This window comes from Monodon monoceros, unplaced genomic scaffold, assembly GCF_005190385.1.
Source record: "Monodon monoceros isolate NGI ecotype Baffin Bay Population unplaced genomic scaffold, NGI_Narwhal_1 Super_Scaffold_5, whole genome shotgun sequence".
In the NCBI taxonomy this organism is placed as follows: Eukaryota; Metazoa; Chordata; class Mammalia; order Artiodactyla; family Monodontidae; genus Monodon; species Monodon monoceros.
In genome coordinates this window covers 46,933,695-46,953,104 of record NW_021703782.1, presented here as the reverse complement: position 1 = coordinate 46,953,104, position 19,410 = coordinate 46,933,695, and the positions used below count along the sequence as shown (strand labels likewise).

The window sequence follows — 19,410 nt, the reverse complement described above, 5'->3', positions numbered from 1 at the left end:
CCATTTATATATGCTAAAAACAGAAAATAAACCTTTACGATGTTTACAGATTTTATAGCACAGTTTCAGCATACCATGATCTGTGGGCCAAATCTGACCCATGGCCTATGTTAGAACAACTCACTAGCTAAGAATGATGTTTATATTTTCAAATTATTGTAAAAACAAACAAAAAGCAAGCAAGCTATGGCTTTTCTCCATAGCAGGTCAGATAGACACTCCAAGGGAAGCTTGGAGCTCTGAAAGAAAGTTTACTGTATAAAAGGTAGAGTGTGCTTTAATTTAAAAAAAAAAAGTATGAGGCATAGAATGTATCTGATTGCCTTATAAGCCTGCTATAACAAAATACCATAGACTGAGTAATTTATAAACAACAGAAATTTATTTATCATAGTTCTGGAGGCTGGCAGTCTAAGATTTGGTGTCTGTTGAGGATCCTCTTCCTAGTTCATAGATTGTCATCTTCTCACTGTTTCCCCACATGGCAGAAGGTGCTGTCTGGGGTCTCTTTTATAAGGGCACTAATCTTATTCATGAGGACTCCACCCTTATGATCTATTCACCTACCAAGGGCCCCACCTCCTAATACTATCACATTGGAAGTTAAAATTTCAACATATGAATTTTGGGAGGATGAAAACACTGTCTATAGCACTGACCGTCAAGTCCTAACCTAGTTCTACTTGCCGCTTTACTAAAAATTTGCTACCCCCTGGTAAACATAGGCTCTGTGTGTCTAGAGTCATATTCCCTCAGCATAGCCTGGTGGATAGTTCCAGCAACCTTCCTCCAGCCTTTCTGCCCCAGGAGTTTCTTCTATGTCTTGGAATTTTAGCTTTTTCTGGGTATTGCCTGACCTATCTGGAGGCAACCTTCAACCAGTGGAAACATGAATCAGATGACTGCCCCAGCTTCATCCAAGGAACAGTACTGAGGTGTGTTCCACATGGTTCCTCACAGGGACCACTGCAGAAGCAAGCCACATTACCCAATTCTGGAGTGTGGTAACCAGCTCCAGAACACACTTTTCTGGGCCTTGCCTTTCTCTGCCCCACTCTTCTCTGCTCCCTCATTCTGCTTGCTGGGACCGCCATCCAAATAAACTGCTGTCACTTCATGCATGACCCAGACTCTGTTTGGGGAAGCTCCAAACTAAGACAGACACATAGACAGTAAAAGAACAAAACTGCCGTTGGGAAGGAGAGTGGTACTGTGGGGGTGGCGGAAGCAGAGGGGGGCACAGGGAGCATGAAAGGAGCTTTAATTATATTTTTACATTTTACTTATTCATAAGTATCCACAACAAATAGGGCAGAAGGTGAGCTTTTTAAAAGCTGAGTTGTGTACAGATGAGTATTTACATTTTAGAGTTTGAAATCTTGTGCCAGATTTCCATGTGAAAATAGTCTTCCTCTTAATTTTTCTTCGGGAACCTGTTTCTTATGGTGCTTAAAATCCAGCTTCTGCCTTGACATGTTGATCATACCTTTTTGAGTGAAAGTAATTCATTATGAGAATAAAAGAAAGGCACCCATATTTAAATAGTAGAGAAAATGCACCAGAGTAATTCAATTGAAAGAGACTTCCCCTTCATTTTTTAAAAAGATACTTCACAGGATAACTTTCTCCTCTAGTAGTAGTGATATCGAAAACCTTCTGCTGTGTTCAAGATATGCTCCTGAGCTCTAAGTGACAGGTTGAGGATGCTCTACGTTAGGAAGTATTATGTAAGAGCAGAAGGTAATTCACTCCAGAGAAACACAGTTTACAGGAAACTATAAAATAACTCATTGGGAACATTTCTTTTAGATTCCAGAAAATTAAGTCCCACTGTGGGTTTTCATGCAGAGTATAGAAAAGGGAAACAAAACCAAAACAAAAGGACAACAACAACAACAAAATTGTGTTCTCTAAGCCTCCTTAGAGAGCAGGATGTTTTTATTAGCATATTTGGGACTTGATGCAGGCAAGACTTCTTTCAGAAAGAAGCCATATGTTCTCTTGTGCATGCCAGGTTTGTGACAATCACGATTCTGTGGTCTTGCAAATGAAAGCAAAATGTTGTGTAGCCCTCCCAGCAGGGATGAAACCTTTTCCTAAAGCAGCATCCTTTTGTGATGCCCAGCTCTCATTTGACTGAGCTGCTTTGCGCTAAGTATATCTAGCAAAAGGTTTTAAAATTATAAATCCTCTCCTTTTATGCTCATTGCTCTTAGGATGAAGGCCTTCATTTGGCCCAAAAAGGCCTGCAGTGTCTGACTCCTGCCAGCATCTCCAACATCATCTTGGGTGCCTTTTCCTTCCCTCTCTAATCTTCATTCATGCTGGGCTCTTGGAGGAGCCATGCTTACCCCGGGACCTTTGCACATCCTCCTCCTGGTCTCTTCCTTGCCTGACAAATAAAAAGCATTCAGGGCTTCCCTGGTGGCGCAGTGGTTGAGAGTCCGCCTGCCGATGCGGGGGACGTGGGTTCGTGCCCCCGGTCTGGGAGGATCCCATGTGCCGCGGAGCGGCTGGGCCCGTGAGCCATGGCTGCTGAGCCTGTGCGTCTGGAGCCTGTGCTCCGCAACGGGAGAGGCCGCAGCAGTGAGAGGCCCGTGTACCGCAAAACAAAAAACAAAAAACATTCAGTAAATACTTTCCAAATGAATGATAGAGGTTAGAAAGTAGCCAGAATCTTACATGGTGGTGGTGGTGGAGATGTTGTGGTAGGCAACAAGCATATAAAAAAGGCACCACTTCTGTCTAATCACCAGTGTTTTAAATGGGTATGGAATAGGCCAACTCTTCCTTTTACTCTCCTTTCTTATTTTCATCGTAGTCTTATCAACAGTCATGCCAGCATATTATCTTAATAATAATATTTTTAAAACTGTTTAAGGTACTGTTGGAGAATGTGTCCAGAGCTGCTGCTTATTATCCTGTATCCATATCCACTTTTTGCCGTCAGACTTTGCCACCAGTAGAGGGGTATTTTGAGGGAAGGAAGAAAAGATAAGTACAATGATTGTTCAGGGGAATGATACCAAACAGAACTGAAATAGGAAAAAAATAAGCAGACCAAATTAGTGCATAGGTTGGTGTACTGATCCACTGCCTGCTTATCTGCTCATACCTTGCAGGCCAACCCTGTGCCAGGGCAGTGCTGGGCACTAGGAAACAGAGATGAACAAGACCAAGATCACTGCCTTCTAGGAACTCTAAAACGTTGGAGAGGCATTCAAGTAGATGATGATAGTACAAAATACAACCTAACAAGTGCTGAATAGAGTTTGACCCAGTGTTACCGAACCAGACTTGGGTCCACTCGCCTGATGTGCAGCAAAGCTGAGCTGCTGACACCAGGTTGTGGTGAAGGAAATACAGTGTTTATTGCCGGGCCAGCTAAGGAGACTGGGCAGCTTATGCTCAAAAGACCTGAATTCCCCAATGGCTTTTAGGGAAGGGTTTTTAAAGACAGAGTGAGGGAGTGGATCATGGGGCACCTGATCAGCTCGTGCACAGTTCTCTGATTGGTGGGTGGTGAGGTAATCCTGTGAGGTCACAGGGATCAGCATTATCAGTCCTCAGGCTCCAGCTGGTCTGGGGGCTACGTGCTCATGGTCATCATGTAGTTAGCTTCTTCCACCTGGTGGAGGTTTTAGTATCTGCAAAACAATTCAAGGACATGGCTAAGGATATTATCTGTAGCCCCTGAGGAAGAACTAAAGGTTCTTGACTAACCTATTATTATTTTGTCTTGCTTGACTGTTTTCCTTTGTTTCTGCATTTTCTCACTTTTCTGATTAAATTTGTTCTTTGGAACTCGGGGAAAGCCTAGGAGACTAAAGCTTTTCTACAAACAAGAGGCAGGTGGGGGATATGAGGGGTGGGGAGTCTGTCCTTGGGAAGGCCCTACAGTGTCTTGCTCAGTGTCACCAGGGCTGTGGGAGCACAGGGGAATTTGGACATCTTTACAGGGGAAGGTACAAGTGACCTCGTGACGATTTGATCACAGTAGGTACATAGGCACAGGAAGAGAGTTACAGACTTATTATTGAAGGACAGTAAAACCTAACTGATATTAATCAAGTCTTGTTAGTTACCAAGAAAATGCTTAGCAATGATTTTTAGCAATATAGACAGTTACGGAAAGCAAGTTAAATTTTTTAAAGAACTTTCGTACATTAAACTGTCTTCTGATGTTGCAGATTGGTGTCTATTGATTACCGCGAACCCAAGTAGACTCTCTCCTGGAAAACAGGATTTTTTCTTTTTTCTTTTTTTTTTTTTTTTTGCTGTACGCGGGCCTCTCACTGTTGTGGCCTCTCCCGTCGCGGAGCACAGGCTCCGGACGCGCAGGCTCAGCAGCCATGGCTCACGGGCCCAGCCGCTCCGCGGCATGTGGGATCTTCCCAGACTGGGGCACGAACCCGTGTCCCCTGCATCGGCATGCGGACTCTCAACCACTGCGCCAGCAGGGAAGCCTGGAAAACAGGATTCTTATTGAGTATGGAAATCAAGGGACCTGGGTTTCAGTCCTATCTCTGGTATGACCTGGCTGTCTGACCATAACGTATCTGTTTATCTCAACCCCATGTCCTCAGTGCTCCCCATCCCTGCTCCTCTCCCTACCCTCCAGCACACACAGGTACCCATGGGATGATGTAGTCCCAAAAAACACAATTTTACTCCTGCAGTGCTTCTATTCTGAGGGGTGACCAGACTCCCTCCTTCCTGCAACGTCACCTCAAATTAGAATTGGAATCCCTTATTTTGCCAGGAAAACCCCAACCCCCCCAAAGAAAAAAACATACTGCATGCCCTCATGAATGTATTCACTTTCCTCTCACATTCTCCTACTTAACCTCTACTTGCTAACTCCATGAACCGATGTAACACAGAACTCTGGCTACGTGAGTTGATTTGATAAGAAAACTTAAGAGGTCACTTCTGAAAAATGGGTTCTCAGTATAGCATTGCATTCTGAAATGTAAATCTCCAGTTCATCTTTAACTGGTAACGAGTGCCCGCAGGAACACCATTTTGCTCTTTAAAGTTCCTCATCTGGGTCGATGCCGTATGTATTAATGGCCTTCAAGCCTTTATTTGGCCTGGATTTTGGGAAGTGTCTGTGTCTTCCTTCTGCCACAAGTTAGTCCTGGGTAGACATATTTTAGAAGTCTCAACCTTACAGTCGCCATGTCTGTGATGTCACCGTGTTACCTTTAGGTAACAGAGTCACGTGGTGGTTCTTATAGAGTAACGACACTAATCCTTTGCATTGGTGAAGTGCTTTACCGTCAACAAAGCACCTACTCAGTCATCTTATATAATCTTCATAACTGTCCTGTGAGGTGGCTTTGAATTATCCACATGTCAGAAAACTTGAGAGGTAAAATGATTTGCCCAAGGTTATCAACCTAGAAAATAACACAAAATGTCCATCACCTTATGGATGGACAAAGAAAATATGGTATATTCATACAATGAAATATGCAACCATAAAAGGAAGGAGGTACTAATACCTGCCACACATGGATGAACCTTGAAAACGTGATGCTAACTGAAAGAAGCCAGAAACAAAAGACCACATAATTATATAATTCCATTTATATGAAATATCCAAAACAGATATTTCCATAGAGACAGAAAGTAGATTAGTGGCTGCCAGGGGGTGGGGCCTTGAATGGAGTTGAGGCTGCCTGCTAATGTGTACCAGGTTTCTTTTTTGGTGTGATGAAACTGCTCAAAAATTAGATTATGGTGATGATCACACAGCTCTGTAAATATACTAACAGTCATTGAATTGTATATTTTAAATGAGTGAATTTTGTGGCATGCAAATTATATCACACTAAAGTTGTTAAAATTTTTAATTCATTTTTCTTTTCCCTACACCCCAGAGCTTTAGGGAAGTGACTTTAGGAAGTGTCTTCTTGATACATATTTGGCTTCACTTTTCCCTGTCATGAAAAGAGATGCCCAGCCTCTTCTTAAGTCAGTCCCTTCCAAATATTCCTCCATCTCTTCTCTCATGTCCCAATTGAACAAATAAGAGGACAGCCTTCTCAGGGTCCCTGTGTCCACCACCCCCTAGCTGACATTAGCACATCAGTAAGCCTGAGAAGAATTAAAAAGACAGTATCCTTTCCTGTGTCCTTTCCATAGTTTATTTTTTGGCATATTTTTATCAGAGCTTTGCAATCAGTCAACTCATTCAAGAGCAAGTCTCCCACATGGTTGGTTGAAAAGCACTGGGCAGAAACTTGAAAGGAAAGGAAGCCAGTAGTGCCAGTTTGGAGTGCTGGAATTGTATTTAGACCCTGTCCCCAATTTAATGTATAACTTCGAGCAACTCTAAGCCTGGAGGAATGCCAAATACTTCCCACATATATGTTTGTGTTTATATAAGTGTTTGTGTGTGTGTGAGAAATATAACTATTGGTACAGAATTGACTGAGGCAATAGGAAATGGGACAGTGAAGTGAGTAGTTTCTTTCCACACCTTAAAAGCATATTGGGAAAGAAGGGGTCAAATTAACTCTTAGATGATGTGGGATGCAGTGACATTACTCTGAACACATGCTCTAGCTGTTGCAGCAGGCTTGCCTGTGAAATATACCCTGCAGGGGCAGAGGACACTCAAAGTTCTAATAGTAGAAATAATGGGTAAAAAGCAAACCAGGAATTTGTATGATTGTCGGGGAGGGGAGCTTCCTCCACGTCTCCTTCTCCAACTTCAGCATGAGCCTACCAGGTGTGAATCTGCAGAGTCGGCTGCAGTGCAGGCAGCAGACCTTGAAGCTTGTGGTAGAAGCAGAGTGGTGCATCTGTCAGGGCTTAGTCTTCTTAGGTGGTGACGAGATGCTTAGCATTCAGGAAATTCTGCCCAGATTATAAATGAAATCTGTATCTGTATCTGCCTTGTCACTAAGGTGCTTTTAACATTTTTGGTTCAGATGATGGAACTTCTGTAGGTATGAGTTATCAAACTTGATATCTCAGACAGGGATCCATCTTTCTGAGTTTTGTGTTGTTATTCTGTGTTCCCAATTGAATCCCTCTATTAGCAGGTCAGTGATTTTTCTGTATAAGATGGTGGATCTGGTGTCTCTTTATTGAATGCCAAGTGGTTGTCCATCCACTTTCATGACTATCTCTGAGGTCTCTTCATATCTTCTCTTTATTGTTATTTAAGGTAAAACTTACTACAGCTAAGAGCATGGTGCTAGCTTTCTTTGGCTTAGGAAGAAAGGAGGATTTATCTCGGGATAGAGCTTGGCTGCCACATTTGGTGATGTAAAATGCTATATAGAGAGCTGAGTGTGGATGCGTGAAATACTTGCAGGAAGTCTCTCAAGTGTCTTCAAATACCCATTGGCTTGCAGTTTGTCCTTGATGTTTGCTTTCTGCAAAGGTGAGGTACCTACCTTGAATGGATGGATGAAGGCTGTCCAAGCGTTAGTGATAGAAATGGAGCATATTCTGAGCTGCCTGCCCTGCAGCTGAGACCCAGCAACTGTCAGTTACTCTACTTTTTATGGGCATCTCCTCCTAAAGATGATTTATTGTCTTTTTTTTAATTTTAGAAGGAGATTTGCATCAAAATAACCCTAATCTGAGAATCTGGGGGTCGGAAGGGGGAGAGTTCCATAGCATTTTCTCTTCAAACACTTTGCATGGTGTTTTCTCTTCTCCTTCCTTTCCTAATTGTTATCTACCTTTGATTGTACTATAAGCAGCACTCCAGCAGGTAGAAATTGCATCAATTAGGGTTCTTCAGAGAAACAGAAACAGTAGGATATGGGGGCAGAATTTCTTCTTCCTCCAGGGAACCTCACTTTTGTTCTTAAGGCCTTTCAGTTGGTTGGATGCAACCCACCCACATTTTCAAGGATAATCTTATTTAGTTAAACTCAACTGATTGTGGAATTAACACATCTACAGAATATCTTCATAGCAACAGCTAGATTAGTGTTTGATTGAATAACCGGGTACTATAGCCTAGCTAAATTGACTCATCAAATTAACCATAATACAAATAGACATCAAATTTTAAATTGGAAGACATCTTAGAACTCTCTTGGTTATCTAACCACACCCTACCCCTGCCCCATTTAGTGGATGAGGAAACAGAGGTCCAGGGAAGTTTGTGATTTCAGTTCACACACACAAAAAAGGGCTTCCCAGCAGTTTCTCTTAACAATTGAAGGCCTGGTACTACTTCCCCTTGCCTTATCAGCTGAGTCATCAGGCATTAGGTTCTAGGCTATTCATTAACCAGGACTGAAATCCCAAATGAATTACTGGTACCTTTTTTTTCTCTTTTTGAGTTCTGCTTTTTTCTCAAGGGATTTTATGACTGAGCTTTAAATAGAATTAAAAAAAAAATACTGCAGTGACATAATTCTAGCCCCAAGTCTTAGTATCTATTTTTAGCAGACGCTGTCTTTTTATGTTTTGTTCAATTTTGGTGGCTTATTGCAGTAAACTATGAAAATGTGTATTTTTTTCACTATTGCCAGGGATGGGAAACTTTATGGAAATACTCTCCCACTCTGTGAATCCCCCTTGCTAAATTACCCCTTATCCGATGAGGAACTAGATTTTTTGGGGGGAGTTGAAAAATATAGAAGTGGTTATTTATTCTGCACATTTTATATACTTAAAACTTTTTTCTTCTTTTCTGAAGGACAGAAATAGGATCACTTGTGAATGAAACTGTAGGTGATAGTATAAACTATGTTTCCAGGGAGGGACTGAAACTTGCATGATACCTCTCCTACCAACTCCCTTTGAGGGGTGTGTGTAAGTAATTAGCCACATAGTCCATGGGAGGTTCTCACTTTAGGGAAACAGGGCTTAGAAAGTTACTGCTTTTAACTCCAGTGAACCGCACCAGAAGCTCAGAGAACATCACGCAAATTAATTTCTTCATTTTCTGTATAGTATTTGACAAGAAGCAAGATAGGCTGAAAGCTAGGGAAAAGGCCAAGAGCTTAGCTCACCTAAACTCACTTTAAAGTTTGTGGCTCCAGACATTCAAAGAAAATCATTCGTCATTCTATTGAATTCTTGGGGCGGGGGTGGGGGGAATCACTAGTTTTTAGATTTTTAGGAACCTTTCTATTTTTCTTCAATATAGTGAGAAATAGCACAGTTAGCTCAATTAACTCAATTTAGATAGATGAAAATGCCTTTACTCATTTTCTAAGAAAGAATACAACATTTCTTGACGGGAAAAATAAATATATATTTTTTGAAATTCACTTTCAAAATATCATGGCATTTAAGCATTCCAATTTAATGACAGCTAAGAAAAACTAGTGTGAAACCTATATCCCATAAAGTGTTATCCACCCTGCCTTTCATACATGGAAATACCACCATCTGGAAAAACAAGATCTACTTGTATTTAGCCAGATACCAAGAAAATACTGCTGTAATTTTGACTTTTCTGTTTCCTTCTGAATATTGGGTATGTCATCAAGTATTACCATTTAATTTTTAGGACCTAACCAATGAATAATAATTAAAGAACTTTCATTAAGATTCAGAGTATGGGCTTCTTTTATTTATTATCGTAGGTGATGCCTTTCTACAAATATTGGGAAAACAATATTTTGAATTTTCTATTTTTTTGCCTGTTGACAGCGAAGAAGATATGACACTTTACAGGGGAGGTAAGAGTCTCAGAAAGAAGACTGAGAACCAGTGCTCACTCATAGTTAAGGGTCCTCCTTCAATTTATTTTTGTCTTAGAATAATTCATTGAGATACATTTTTTTTTCAACTGATAATTGTCTGCTCTGCAAACACTGTGTTAGGTACTGCAGTCTCAGATGTTTTCAGACAAAGAAGCATGTGACATGATTCCCACCTTTTGCATCCTACAATAAGACGAGCAGAAGTTCTCAGCAATTTTACTCATCAAGTAGCTAGTTCCAGGGAGTCCAACAGATGATGTGTTTCATTAAGAGTTCACAGGAAATCTAGTAACTTCCATCTAGGGCAATCAGGATGAAGATGGAGAAGGTGAAATCTGGGTGAGCAACTTAGAGAATTGATAGGATTTGAAAATAAGAAAAGAGAAATAGGTCCAGGTACAAGGCAGAAGGAATTAACGCAGCATATTTGGTGGATGCTAAGGAAACCCGGCTTTGTATAATGAATGATGAGACAAAGCTAAAGAAAAACAGGGACATTAGGCAGTAAATAACTTTGCAGGGACATTAGGCAGTGACGTATGAATCAATTTGGTCTTAAGTCTATTGAATTTCACTGATGTGATTTTCAAGGAGACCTTTATAAAAAGTAGCTGGAGATACGGTAGTTGGATCTTCAGTGTTTGATTGAAATGCAATGCAGGGAAGAATCAGAGCTGCAACTAGAGAATGGAGTGTCTTTTGCCTAGAGTTGACAGTTGATGTGGGAGAGAGGGTGAGTCATTGTTGGAAAGCGGGAGGCATCCTTTGGGCTGGGAACAGTGGTCATTTATTTAAGCTGTCTCCTGCTGCTGGTTCCCTTGACATTTTTCTTATTTGGCATATAGAAAAAAATAGCATGAGACAACACTACTGCAGACTCAGAATTAAGACTTAATTTAAAACGTGAGTTGATTATATTATTTATTTTCTTTTTTTGAAGAGAAAAACTATCCCTGAGTGAGGTAATCCGTCTTGTTTGCCTTACTTTATGCCTCCTTTCAGTCATCTTAACATTAACATTTACAAAACTACACTGTAGTTCAGTCCACAAATCTTTCCTGAGTCTGTGTTGTGAGGAATACAATGAAGAATAAGAAGAAGGTGAGATTTTCGGTTTGGTTGGAATACAGAATATGTGGAGAGTGTAATAGAAAATAAGATTAAAAGTATAAGCTCTCAGGCCTTCCCTGGTGGCGCAGTGGTTGAGAGTCCGCCTGCCGATGCAGGAGACATGGGTTCGTGCCCCGGTCCAGGGAGATCCCACATGCCGTGGAGCGGCTGGGCCCCGTGAGCCATGGCCGCTGAGCCTGCGCGTCCGGAGCCTGTGCTCCGCAACGGGAGAGGCCACAACAGTGAGAGGCGTACCGCAAAAAAAAAAAAAAAAAAAAAAAGAGTATAAGCTCTCAGTGTTGTGCTACATGGGTACGATTGAAGATTTTGAACAGAAGAGTTGGTTTTAGACAGTACAGGTGGGCATATCGACTCATTTATACTGTTTTGTTTGATTCACATAACTTTTGCTGGTATTTATTTAAATAGGGGATCAATTTCTCAAAAAGCAAGCATATTAGCTAAAGTATACTAAACAGCATCGGAAATCATTCAATTCTATGAAATCTTGGTTTTAGGAACCACCTCACTGGAAAATAGTAGGGCAAAACTATTCTTAAATAAATGGTGCTAGGTGAGGAAAACAAAACTCATCGTTGGCCAGATGAGCTCAGAGAGCCTGTCTTCCTCACCGTGACTCTTATACACAAAGGCAATAGAAGTTTTAGTAATGTTATTTAAAGAACAGGAGGAGAAAATGTTTGGCATACTCCTAAGGAGTGAGAAGATTGTTATTTAACACATTGTTTAATTCAATGCCTTGATATGTTTAGATCCTTTGTGACTTGGGGAAAAAAAATAGCCCAGAGAACAATGTGGATGTCGTTTTGAATACTCTTCTTTTTCCGTGAATCTAATTAGATAAGAAAATTTATATCAACCGAATAATCAGACCAGGACCAGTATCTACCTGTTAGCTTCATTCAGTATATTTGGTGAACTGTTTCTCTCAGAGCAGCTCAAATGTCAGCTTTTGTGGAGAATAGAAAGATTCATATTTTCTCTCTCTCCCTTCCTCTCTGTCTTCCTGCCTCCCCCTGCCTCCCCCTCAGTACTTAAGCCAAATAGTTAAAGCCAGTGGACTGATGAGTTGTCCTCCATGTGAGTTACCAGGACTAGTTCTAAGTTACTAATGGCCAGTGTGATCCCATTTGATATAGAGCCAGCAATTGTGGTGCTAACCTGTTGATGGATGCAAAATGGGAGGAAATTAAAATTACTCTCAGTTGAGCAATATGGGATTGAAAGTATTATGTAAGCCCTTGTGCTTTTGATGAAGGTCATATTTTATGGCTTAGAGATGGCCAAAATGTGATTAACCCAAGGTTACCAGGATTCTCTCTAATGATACTGTAAATGGAGACATTTCTCAGCTGCTTGGTTTTTGTGACAGTTTTGCAAATGAAAATTAAATATCTCATTCACGGGTCATGGGAGGGGTATATCTATAATGATCCTCTTTAACTAAAATGGGGCCTTGTGATATAGTGAGTTCCGTGACATCGAAAACAGACAGGTAGAACTGAGACAGTTGAGTCGGGGTTGTGTAGCTTATATTTCTTTATTGTGCAGGAGTTCACGAAGATTAGAGCTTCCCAGCCCAAATTTAACAGAAAACCACATACTTCAAGAATAAGACACAAGAGGGGCTTAAGTATGAGCTAAAGTTGCCATCACTGAGCAAAGTGAAAGGGAGGGAATCAGTGTAAAACTCATAGTAAAATTAGTTTGGTGATAGGGAAAATTCGATATTAATAACCTTTAAGTCCCCTTCTATCCCTTTTTCTATAACTTAAACCTCAACATGCAGGTTATGTTACTGGCACTTGGAATTCCACTAGGAGGTTCTAAACTGAATCCTAAGGCCTTCCCATCCCCATTTCTGCGTTGGTAAACGTCTTTAAGAAAGTAGGTAAAGAAGCTGACTTCTGGGCCAGATCACAGCTGATACAGGCTTTTTAGTTTTGGTGATAGTGATGCTACACAAAACCTGGATCTGTGCAGACTGTTGAAATAGTTGATAGCCATCATCACCTAGGATACAGGTTAAGTGAGAGTGCTGATGTCAGGGACCGAAGGTTAAAGCAGTGAATCTAACTCTGGCCATCTGGCCCTTTGAATCTAAAGGAACTTCAGGCAGAAGTGGCCAGCACCACGGACAGCTCTTCAGTGCTGTGGTGCAAATGCAAAGCCACCTAGGGTTTACTTGGGAAAATTGCCTTCCAGGTCCTGGTTCCACCTCTTCCTAGCTAAAGATCCCTACCATGGACAGGCAGTTTAATTTACTCAAGCCTCAGTTTTCTCATCTGCAACATAGGAATAATGTCTGCTCTACATAGTTCTTATGGTATGCTTACTGGATGATAAAGTACAAGTGAAAGTGCCAGTTATACAAATTAAAGATGTGAATATTGTTTTTACTAACATTTCATTTTTAATCATTGACCTTTATCTGCCTAACATTGTATTATGTTAATGAAAATTGCTAGATTCTTCTCAAAGTACTAAACAACAGTTAAATAAACTGATGGGAAAGACCAGGGTATTTAATCAGATATACAATTTACTGGTAAGAGAACGGAACTAGGATATATTGCATGTCTTGTAGGTTCACGCACCGGTTTTTATATTTACTATGCCATTTATTTTCATAACAACTCTGTGTACCATGGCAGTCCATTCCATGCCCTTCCATCATAGCATATTCCTCCTGTTAGTGCTGCTGAGGTGAAACCTGGGCCAGAGTGGTGATAGAATTCGGACTCTTGGTTTTCCCAAGAGTTATCTCTTCTAGAGGTTTTCCTGATGGCAGAAGGCAGGAGTTAAAGAAAGAGCGTGTAAGGACTATACCTCAGCCCTCTATAAGGGGATATCAGAGCTTCCACGGCCAGAAAGATGGAGCCATGTATCCCAGGACCCTTTTAGAAGGAGGTAACCCAAGCTCACTTGGATGACCCAAGTTGTTACTGAGGTTGCTGCAGGTCTGGCCACGATGGGGATCCTCTGCAAAGACCCTCAACACAGTGGCTATTAAAGGAAATGGAAAATTATACTTCATTGTCTGTGTATGATAACTTTATGTAGCACAGTGACATCTTAGTAAAAAGCATCTAACTACCTTTACGGTTATTTTAAGAGGAATGAAATTCTGGTGTCATTAGCATTTAATATTTCCTGTCTTTGATGAAATTAAAGTATCTTCCTTGTGATCCCTTCATAATTTTTATTAGACTTAATTTGAGTCTTTATTTCAAAACAGAATAGAATAATCTTTTAATGAACATGAATTCTACATGTGGAAAATGACCATTGGCATATGTAAACTGATGAAAGTAAAATGTATGATAATGGGAATTGATTGGGTAGCAAAGAAGTACCCTCAACATCTTTCCACATAGTTTATCGTATGTATATAAGGATGTAGACAGCTACAGGGAGATTTATAAGATCTGAAGATCAGCTAGGCTGATATTTTTCATACCAGTTTGATAGATGCTTGTGATTATCTGTTCAACAGCCCATTGAGGAATAGGTTGAAGATGTAGCAATTTTCTACCTAGGTAGCATTTTAGATCCATTATCAGAGGGAAATGATTACTGTATGATGCTGTTTTCCCTAGGAACTTTCAAAACGAAAACGTTAGTGATTTGATAGTTGTGTGATGATTTATATAATAGAAAGAGCACTAGGGTTGAAATCAGAAGATATAAGTTTGAATTCTTGCTTCAGTACCTACCAGATGCATAGATTTTGGTAAGTTGTTCATATCCGCTGAGCCAAAGCTGTCTCCTATGAAAGTGGGACGGCCCACCTACATCAGAGAATAGTTATGAGATTGTATTAGATGATGTTTGTCAAAGTGCTTAAAACTTGTGACACATGTTTAAAAGAAATTTTATTTATAATTCCTTTTTTGGGTTATTTTCTACAGAAAGTGAGTGAGAAAGTTGGAGGAGCTGAAGGAACCAAGCTAGATGATGACTTCAAAGAGATGGAAAGGGTGAGTCTTCATCACTCAGAGTTCCCTTGACATAGAATTGCCCAGCATACTAAGTGGAGAAGAGAGAAAGGAAAGGGGAAACCGTTCTCCACTGGTACCTGCGAATACATTTTGTTATTCTTAAAAGTACTCTCCTTTTAGTGTATATTTTAAAACAGAAAATGTAAAGTATCTTGTTTTTTTTTACTATCCTAAGAACAAAGCCTCCATGAAGGTGAAATGTCATAATGGATTTTATCATTACTTTTCCAAATAGGGGCAACATGGCGCTGGTGTTTGAATTGTGCTGGGGTGGGACGAAAAGAGGAGAAGGTGGGGAATGATGTACCAAACGTTTTGGGGAGAATTTGAGTCACTTTCTAGCTTTCAAGAACTTTCCTGAGGGGACTGTGCCAGCCAGAGGCAGCATGTGTAGTGAACACAGTGCTGAGCCGGTCTGACCCTGGCCTGAGCTCCACTTCTACTGCCTGTTGCACAAGTCAGCATATTGCTCTGAGCTTCTATATTTTCATAAATGTAAAAGGAGAATACAAATTCGTTCTTCAGAGACTTTTATTAAGGATTAAAAATAATATAAATCATTTAACATTCTTCCTTAAAAGATAGCAGGTTCTCAACAAGTGAGAGTGGAGGTGGTGAACAAAATAAGCCTTTTCATTTTTCTTGTGACAGATGCCGTATTTTCTCTTTTACTTTTCTTTCACTTTGAGACTGTCCATAGAAAGAGATACATAGGCTTATGATGGAGAGTGGGTATTGCATTGTGCAATTAATTATTTTAGATTTTAAACTGTGGATGAGTAAAGGATCTGGGAATACAAACCCTGCACTTGAACAGAGAGGATGGCGAAAGCCTGTGATACCCAGAAACCACATTTTTACTTTCTGCCCTGTCTTTTTCAGTTTTTCTTCTGAAGAGTTCATTGATGAATACAACAAATTTTTGTTCTGTACCTCCTCTGAGACAGGCATGTAGGATATAGTAGTGAACAGGATAGATAAGATTTCTGACTGCATTAAATTCATAATCTAGTGGGGAAGACAGACATTGGACAAATACTGACCAGTGTTGCAAGGGTAACGAACCATGGCACTAGAGAAGCTTGGAGCAGAGGAAACTCACCCACATAGGGTGGTCAGGGAAGACTTTCCTGATATTTAAGTGAGGATATAAAGGATGAGTAAGAGTTAGCAGAGCCTAGTGCGTTTCTAGTAAAGGAAACAGCAAGCAAGAGACAACCGGACAGGGACTTCTGTGGTGGTCCAGTGGCCAAGACTCCGTGCTTCCAATGCAGGGGGCCCAGGTTCAATCCGTGGTCAGGGAACTAGATCCCATGTGCCGCAGCTAAAGATCCAGATGCCGCAACTAAAAGATCCTGCAAGCTACAACTAAAGATCCCACATGCTGCAACGAAGACCCAGTGCAGCCAAATAAATAAATGAATATTAAAAAAAAAAAAAGAGAGAGAGAGAGAGAGAACTGGACACATTTGAGTTCTTGAATAAAAGATGAGTTGCTGAGAGACAGGAGTCTTGTGAAATGAGACTGTTTAGTGTTTACCTAGCTGGTATTTCTGGCTAAGTTCTTGAGATGGACCTCACCAATAGAATAAGGAGCCTCACTGATAGGAGATATAATGAGTCTCCAGAACCCGACACACCTGCTCAGAATGACTTGGCTTTGACTCCTCTGCTCGCCGTAGTGTCCCCATAGTACCACTCCCCTCTTTATGAGCAGCCCTGTGGGTCTGTTCATTTGCACCAATCTCTGTCCACACCCAGTTTTCCTTTGTCCCCCTTATCCTTTGACGTCTCCCTCCCATCCCCACCCTGGAGGGAGTGTATAATATTCCACGTGGCCAGTGCCCTGTCACTAATGACAGGTTAGGCAGGTGTTTAGGAACTTAGGACTAAGGAATCAGAATCTGAGTCTTGCTTTCAGCCTCTGCCAGGACACGAGGTAATAAGCTTGGTAGCCGACTGCCTAAACTGAGACAAACTAACTTTCTATTTCTTAAATGAGATTAAAAAGAATAAGAAATTTGGAGAACAGTGTTTATAACTGAACAACTAATTGAGCCTTTGAATCCATGCCAGTCTTGCAAAGTAATTGAAATAAAAGAGGACCTTACAAACATTTTACTTCAGGCAGAGACCCACAGACGTCCCTCTGAGTCTGTTGGTAAGGTTTATTTCTCCTGTTTCCTAGAAAATAATGAGTTTCTGAAGCTTTTATTTCAAAATCTAGATATTACCATAATAAGGTTTTGCTGGTTGAAGAACACACTTGTGGTTTTGTATTTGGGTTTATAACTAAGTAGACTGAGAGATTTAGGTTTTAGTGAGGTGTGGAAATTGTTTATTCCGTTTATTCCGCTTCATCCCACACATCTTTTGCCTTATCTCTACTCATGTTAAATTCACATTAAAGGTAGAGGTTTCTGTGGTAATTGGAAAGCACATGCTTTAGATTTAGACTCCAAATCTGTTCTGTTTATATGTTTATTACACACAAAAACATTTTAGCTCAGTGTTCCCAAACCTGCAGAAGAATCACCTTTCCATGGTCAATTTCCTGTTCATCCTGTTCCTTTAGAGCAGAGAGACCTTTGTTCACTGTGTTTTCAGAGGTGCAGTGAGACAACAAAATGAGATAAATTAGAGGTTTGCATCACACAGCACTACTGGGAGAGAGAAGTGGGTATTCCTAGAGGTTGTTTCCGTAATCAGCCACCACATCCACTCTCCTGCTAAGATACAGTAAAGTTACCATGTGCATCTCTTAGCCCTTGTAGCCTTCCCGTCCCGGAGCTGACTGCGTGGACCCCTTCGGCTCTGTTGTGGCTGCAGGAACCCTGCCTGTAACCATTTCTGTCCTCCTCCTAAGTGCCTGCATGGAATTGTTTCTTTGTTCATTTTAAGTGGTATTTGTTGCTTACAAGCTTCCTCACAGACTAAATTTCTTACCGTGGTACAGACACTGTGCAGATTTTTTTTTCTTTGAAAAGCTGCAGATTTTTTTATCAAGAGGAAGCACTAGAATTGGAGGGACCTCTGGTTTCTTCGAAATTTACATCAGTTGCTGCAGTGATTGTGTGTGTGTGTGTGTGTGTGTGTGTGTGTGTGGTGTGTGGGCATGTTCATTAATTCACATGGAATATCTGTAAATGCGTCCATGTGGCAGGCATCCTGCTAGGCGCCAGGAATATAAAGATGATTAAGGTACAGTTCCCGCCTACAGGAGCTTCCAGTTTCGATGGAAGAAATAGACACATAGATTAGTGTCTTATGGGACAATGGTGCTTGATGCCTTGGGGAGTATTTTCATGGAAGACCTAACTCAGGTTGGGTAGACGAGTGGAGGCTTCCTAGAAGAAAGGGCACCTGAGCTAAATCCTGAAATTTTCTCTTGTTTCTGTGTATATGAGTGATGTAGAAAGAAGTCCAAGTCAAGGGGTACAGTGTCTCTTTTAGGAGCCTGAAAAGTGTCATGGGAAATCCCTGCTGTTGAAACCAGGAGTCCTCAAGTTGAAAGCATGGCTGTAGACCATTTTAATGAGAATGGAATTTTTCTGAAGGGGCAGCCTCAAGTTTTAAGGCAAGCAGATGTTGAGAAAGAATGGAAAGATTGTCATTCCTTATATGAGTGAGGGAATGTATTGTTTGCAGAGCAGCCTGTGGGGGAAGCGCTATAGGAGAATGTCTATGGTCATTATCTCCATATACTTAACTAGTCATTGGATGGAGAGGAGCTAGATCCTTCTGTTTAAGCCCAAGTGGTAGGCTAGAATCAACGAGTAGAAGCTATGGGGAGGTAGATCCAGACTCAACATAAGAAAGAAGTTTTTGTTGTCGGAGCTTTTTAAATAAAAAAGAGCCTTGGCGATTACTGAATTCCCCATCACTGCCCACGTTTAAAGAGAGGGTAAACCCACGGTTCCCACATTCTGTGTGAAGCACAATAGTTGTCATCTCCTTCGAGTTTTGGGGCAAGTAATTTGTTACTAATGTCATTTTTCATAATGTCAGTCTCACTTGGATTCTAGTGATCTATCCCAAATGGGAGAGAAAGGAGTGAAGTCCCAGCCAGCATGCTCAGAGTTTCACATATCCCCGAGTGCACCGTGAGCACCGGTCATATACGTGAATGTCTTCTTCATGGGTGTGGTGGTAAAAGAGAAGGTGTGGATTACGGTACTGAGACACTCACTGGCTGATGTGGAACTGTAGGATGGGTGGGAGCCCCAAACAAGATGAGCTTTAAAGACATTTTTCTGCTTATCCTGAAATTTAGTGAAGACTAGCTTCTTCTCAGTTACGTGTTTGCAGCATGTTTCCAAGCCAATGTTCATTGAAGGTAAATGCCTAAGAAGATTAACAAAAAAAATACATTGGGGCAGTCTCAGCCTAATGTGTTGTTTATTTTTGTTTTCAACACGCAGTTCATTAATCAGGCTTTCCAAATACATAAGGTAACTGCTGTAAAGCAGAGCAGTCTGGGGACAGGTACATTAATTCTTCCATATCAGTAGGGGACTATTAAAACATCCCCTTATTGGACCAGCCTGTATCTCACTGCCAGACAGACTTTCCCAGGATACTGTTTTCAT

At 40.9% G+C, this 19,410-nt stretch overlaps 1 protein-coding gene across 4 annotated transcripts in view; it reads left to right on the top strand.

Annotated features, from left to right (window-relative positions):
• Window positions 1–19,410, top strand: part of SH3GL2 (SH3 domain containing GRB2 like 2, endophilin A1) — a 208,110-nt gene that overhangs the window by 122,675 nt on the left and 66,025 nt on the right. For all 4 annotated transcript variants that reach the window (XM_029203777.1, XM_029203776.1, XM_029203778.1 and 1 more), the window contains exon 2: window positions 14,732–14,800. In XM_029203777.1, the coding sequence (XP_029059610.1) occupies window positions 14,732–14,800 (69 nt within the window). The remainder of the gene's footprint in view (window positions 1–14,731; window positions 14,801–19,410) is intronic.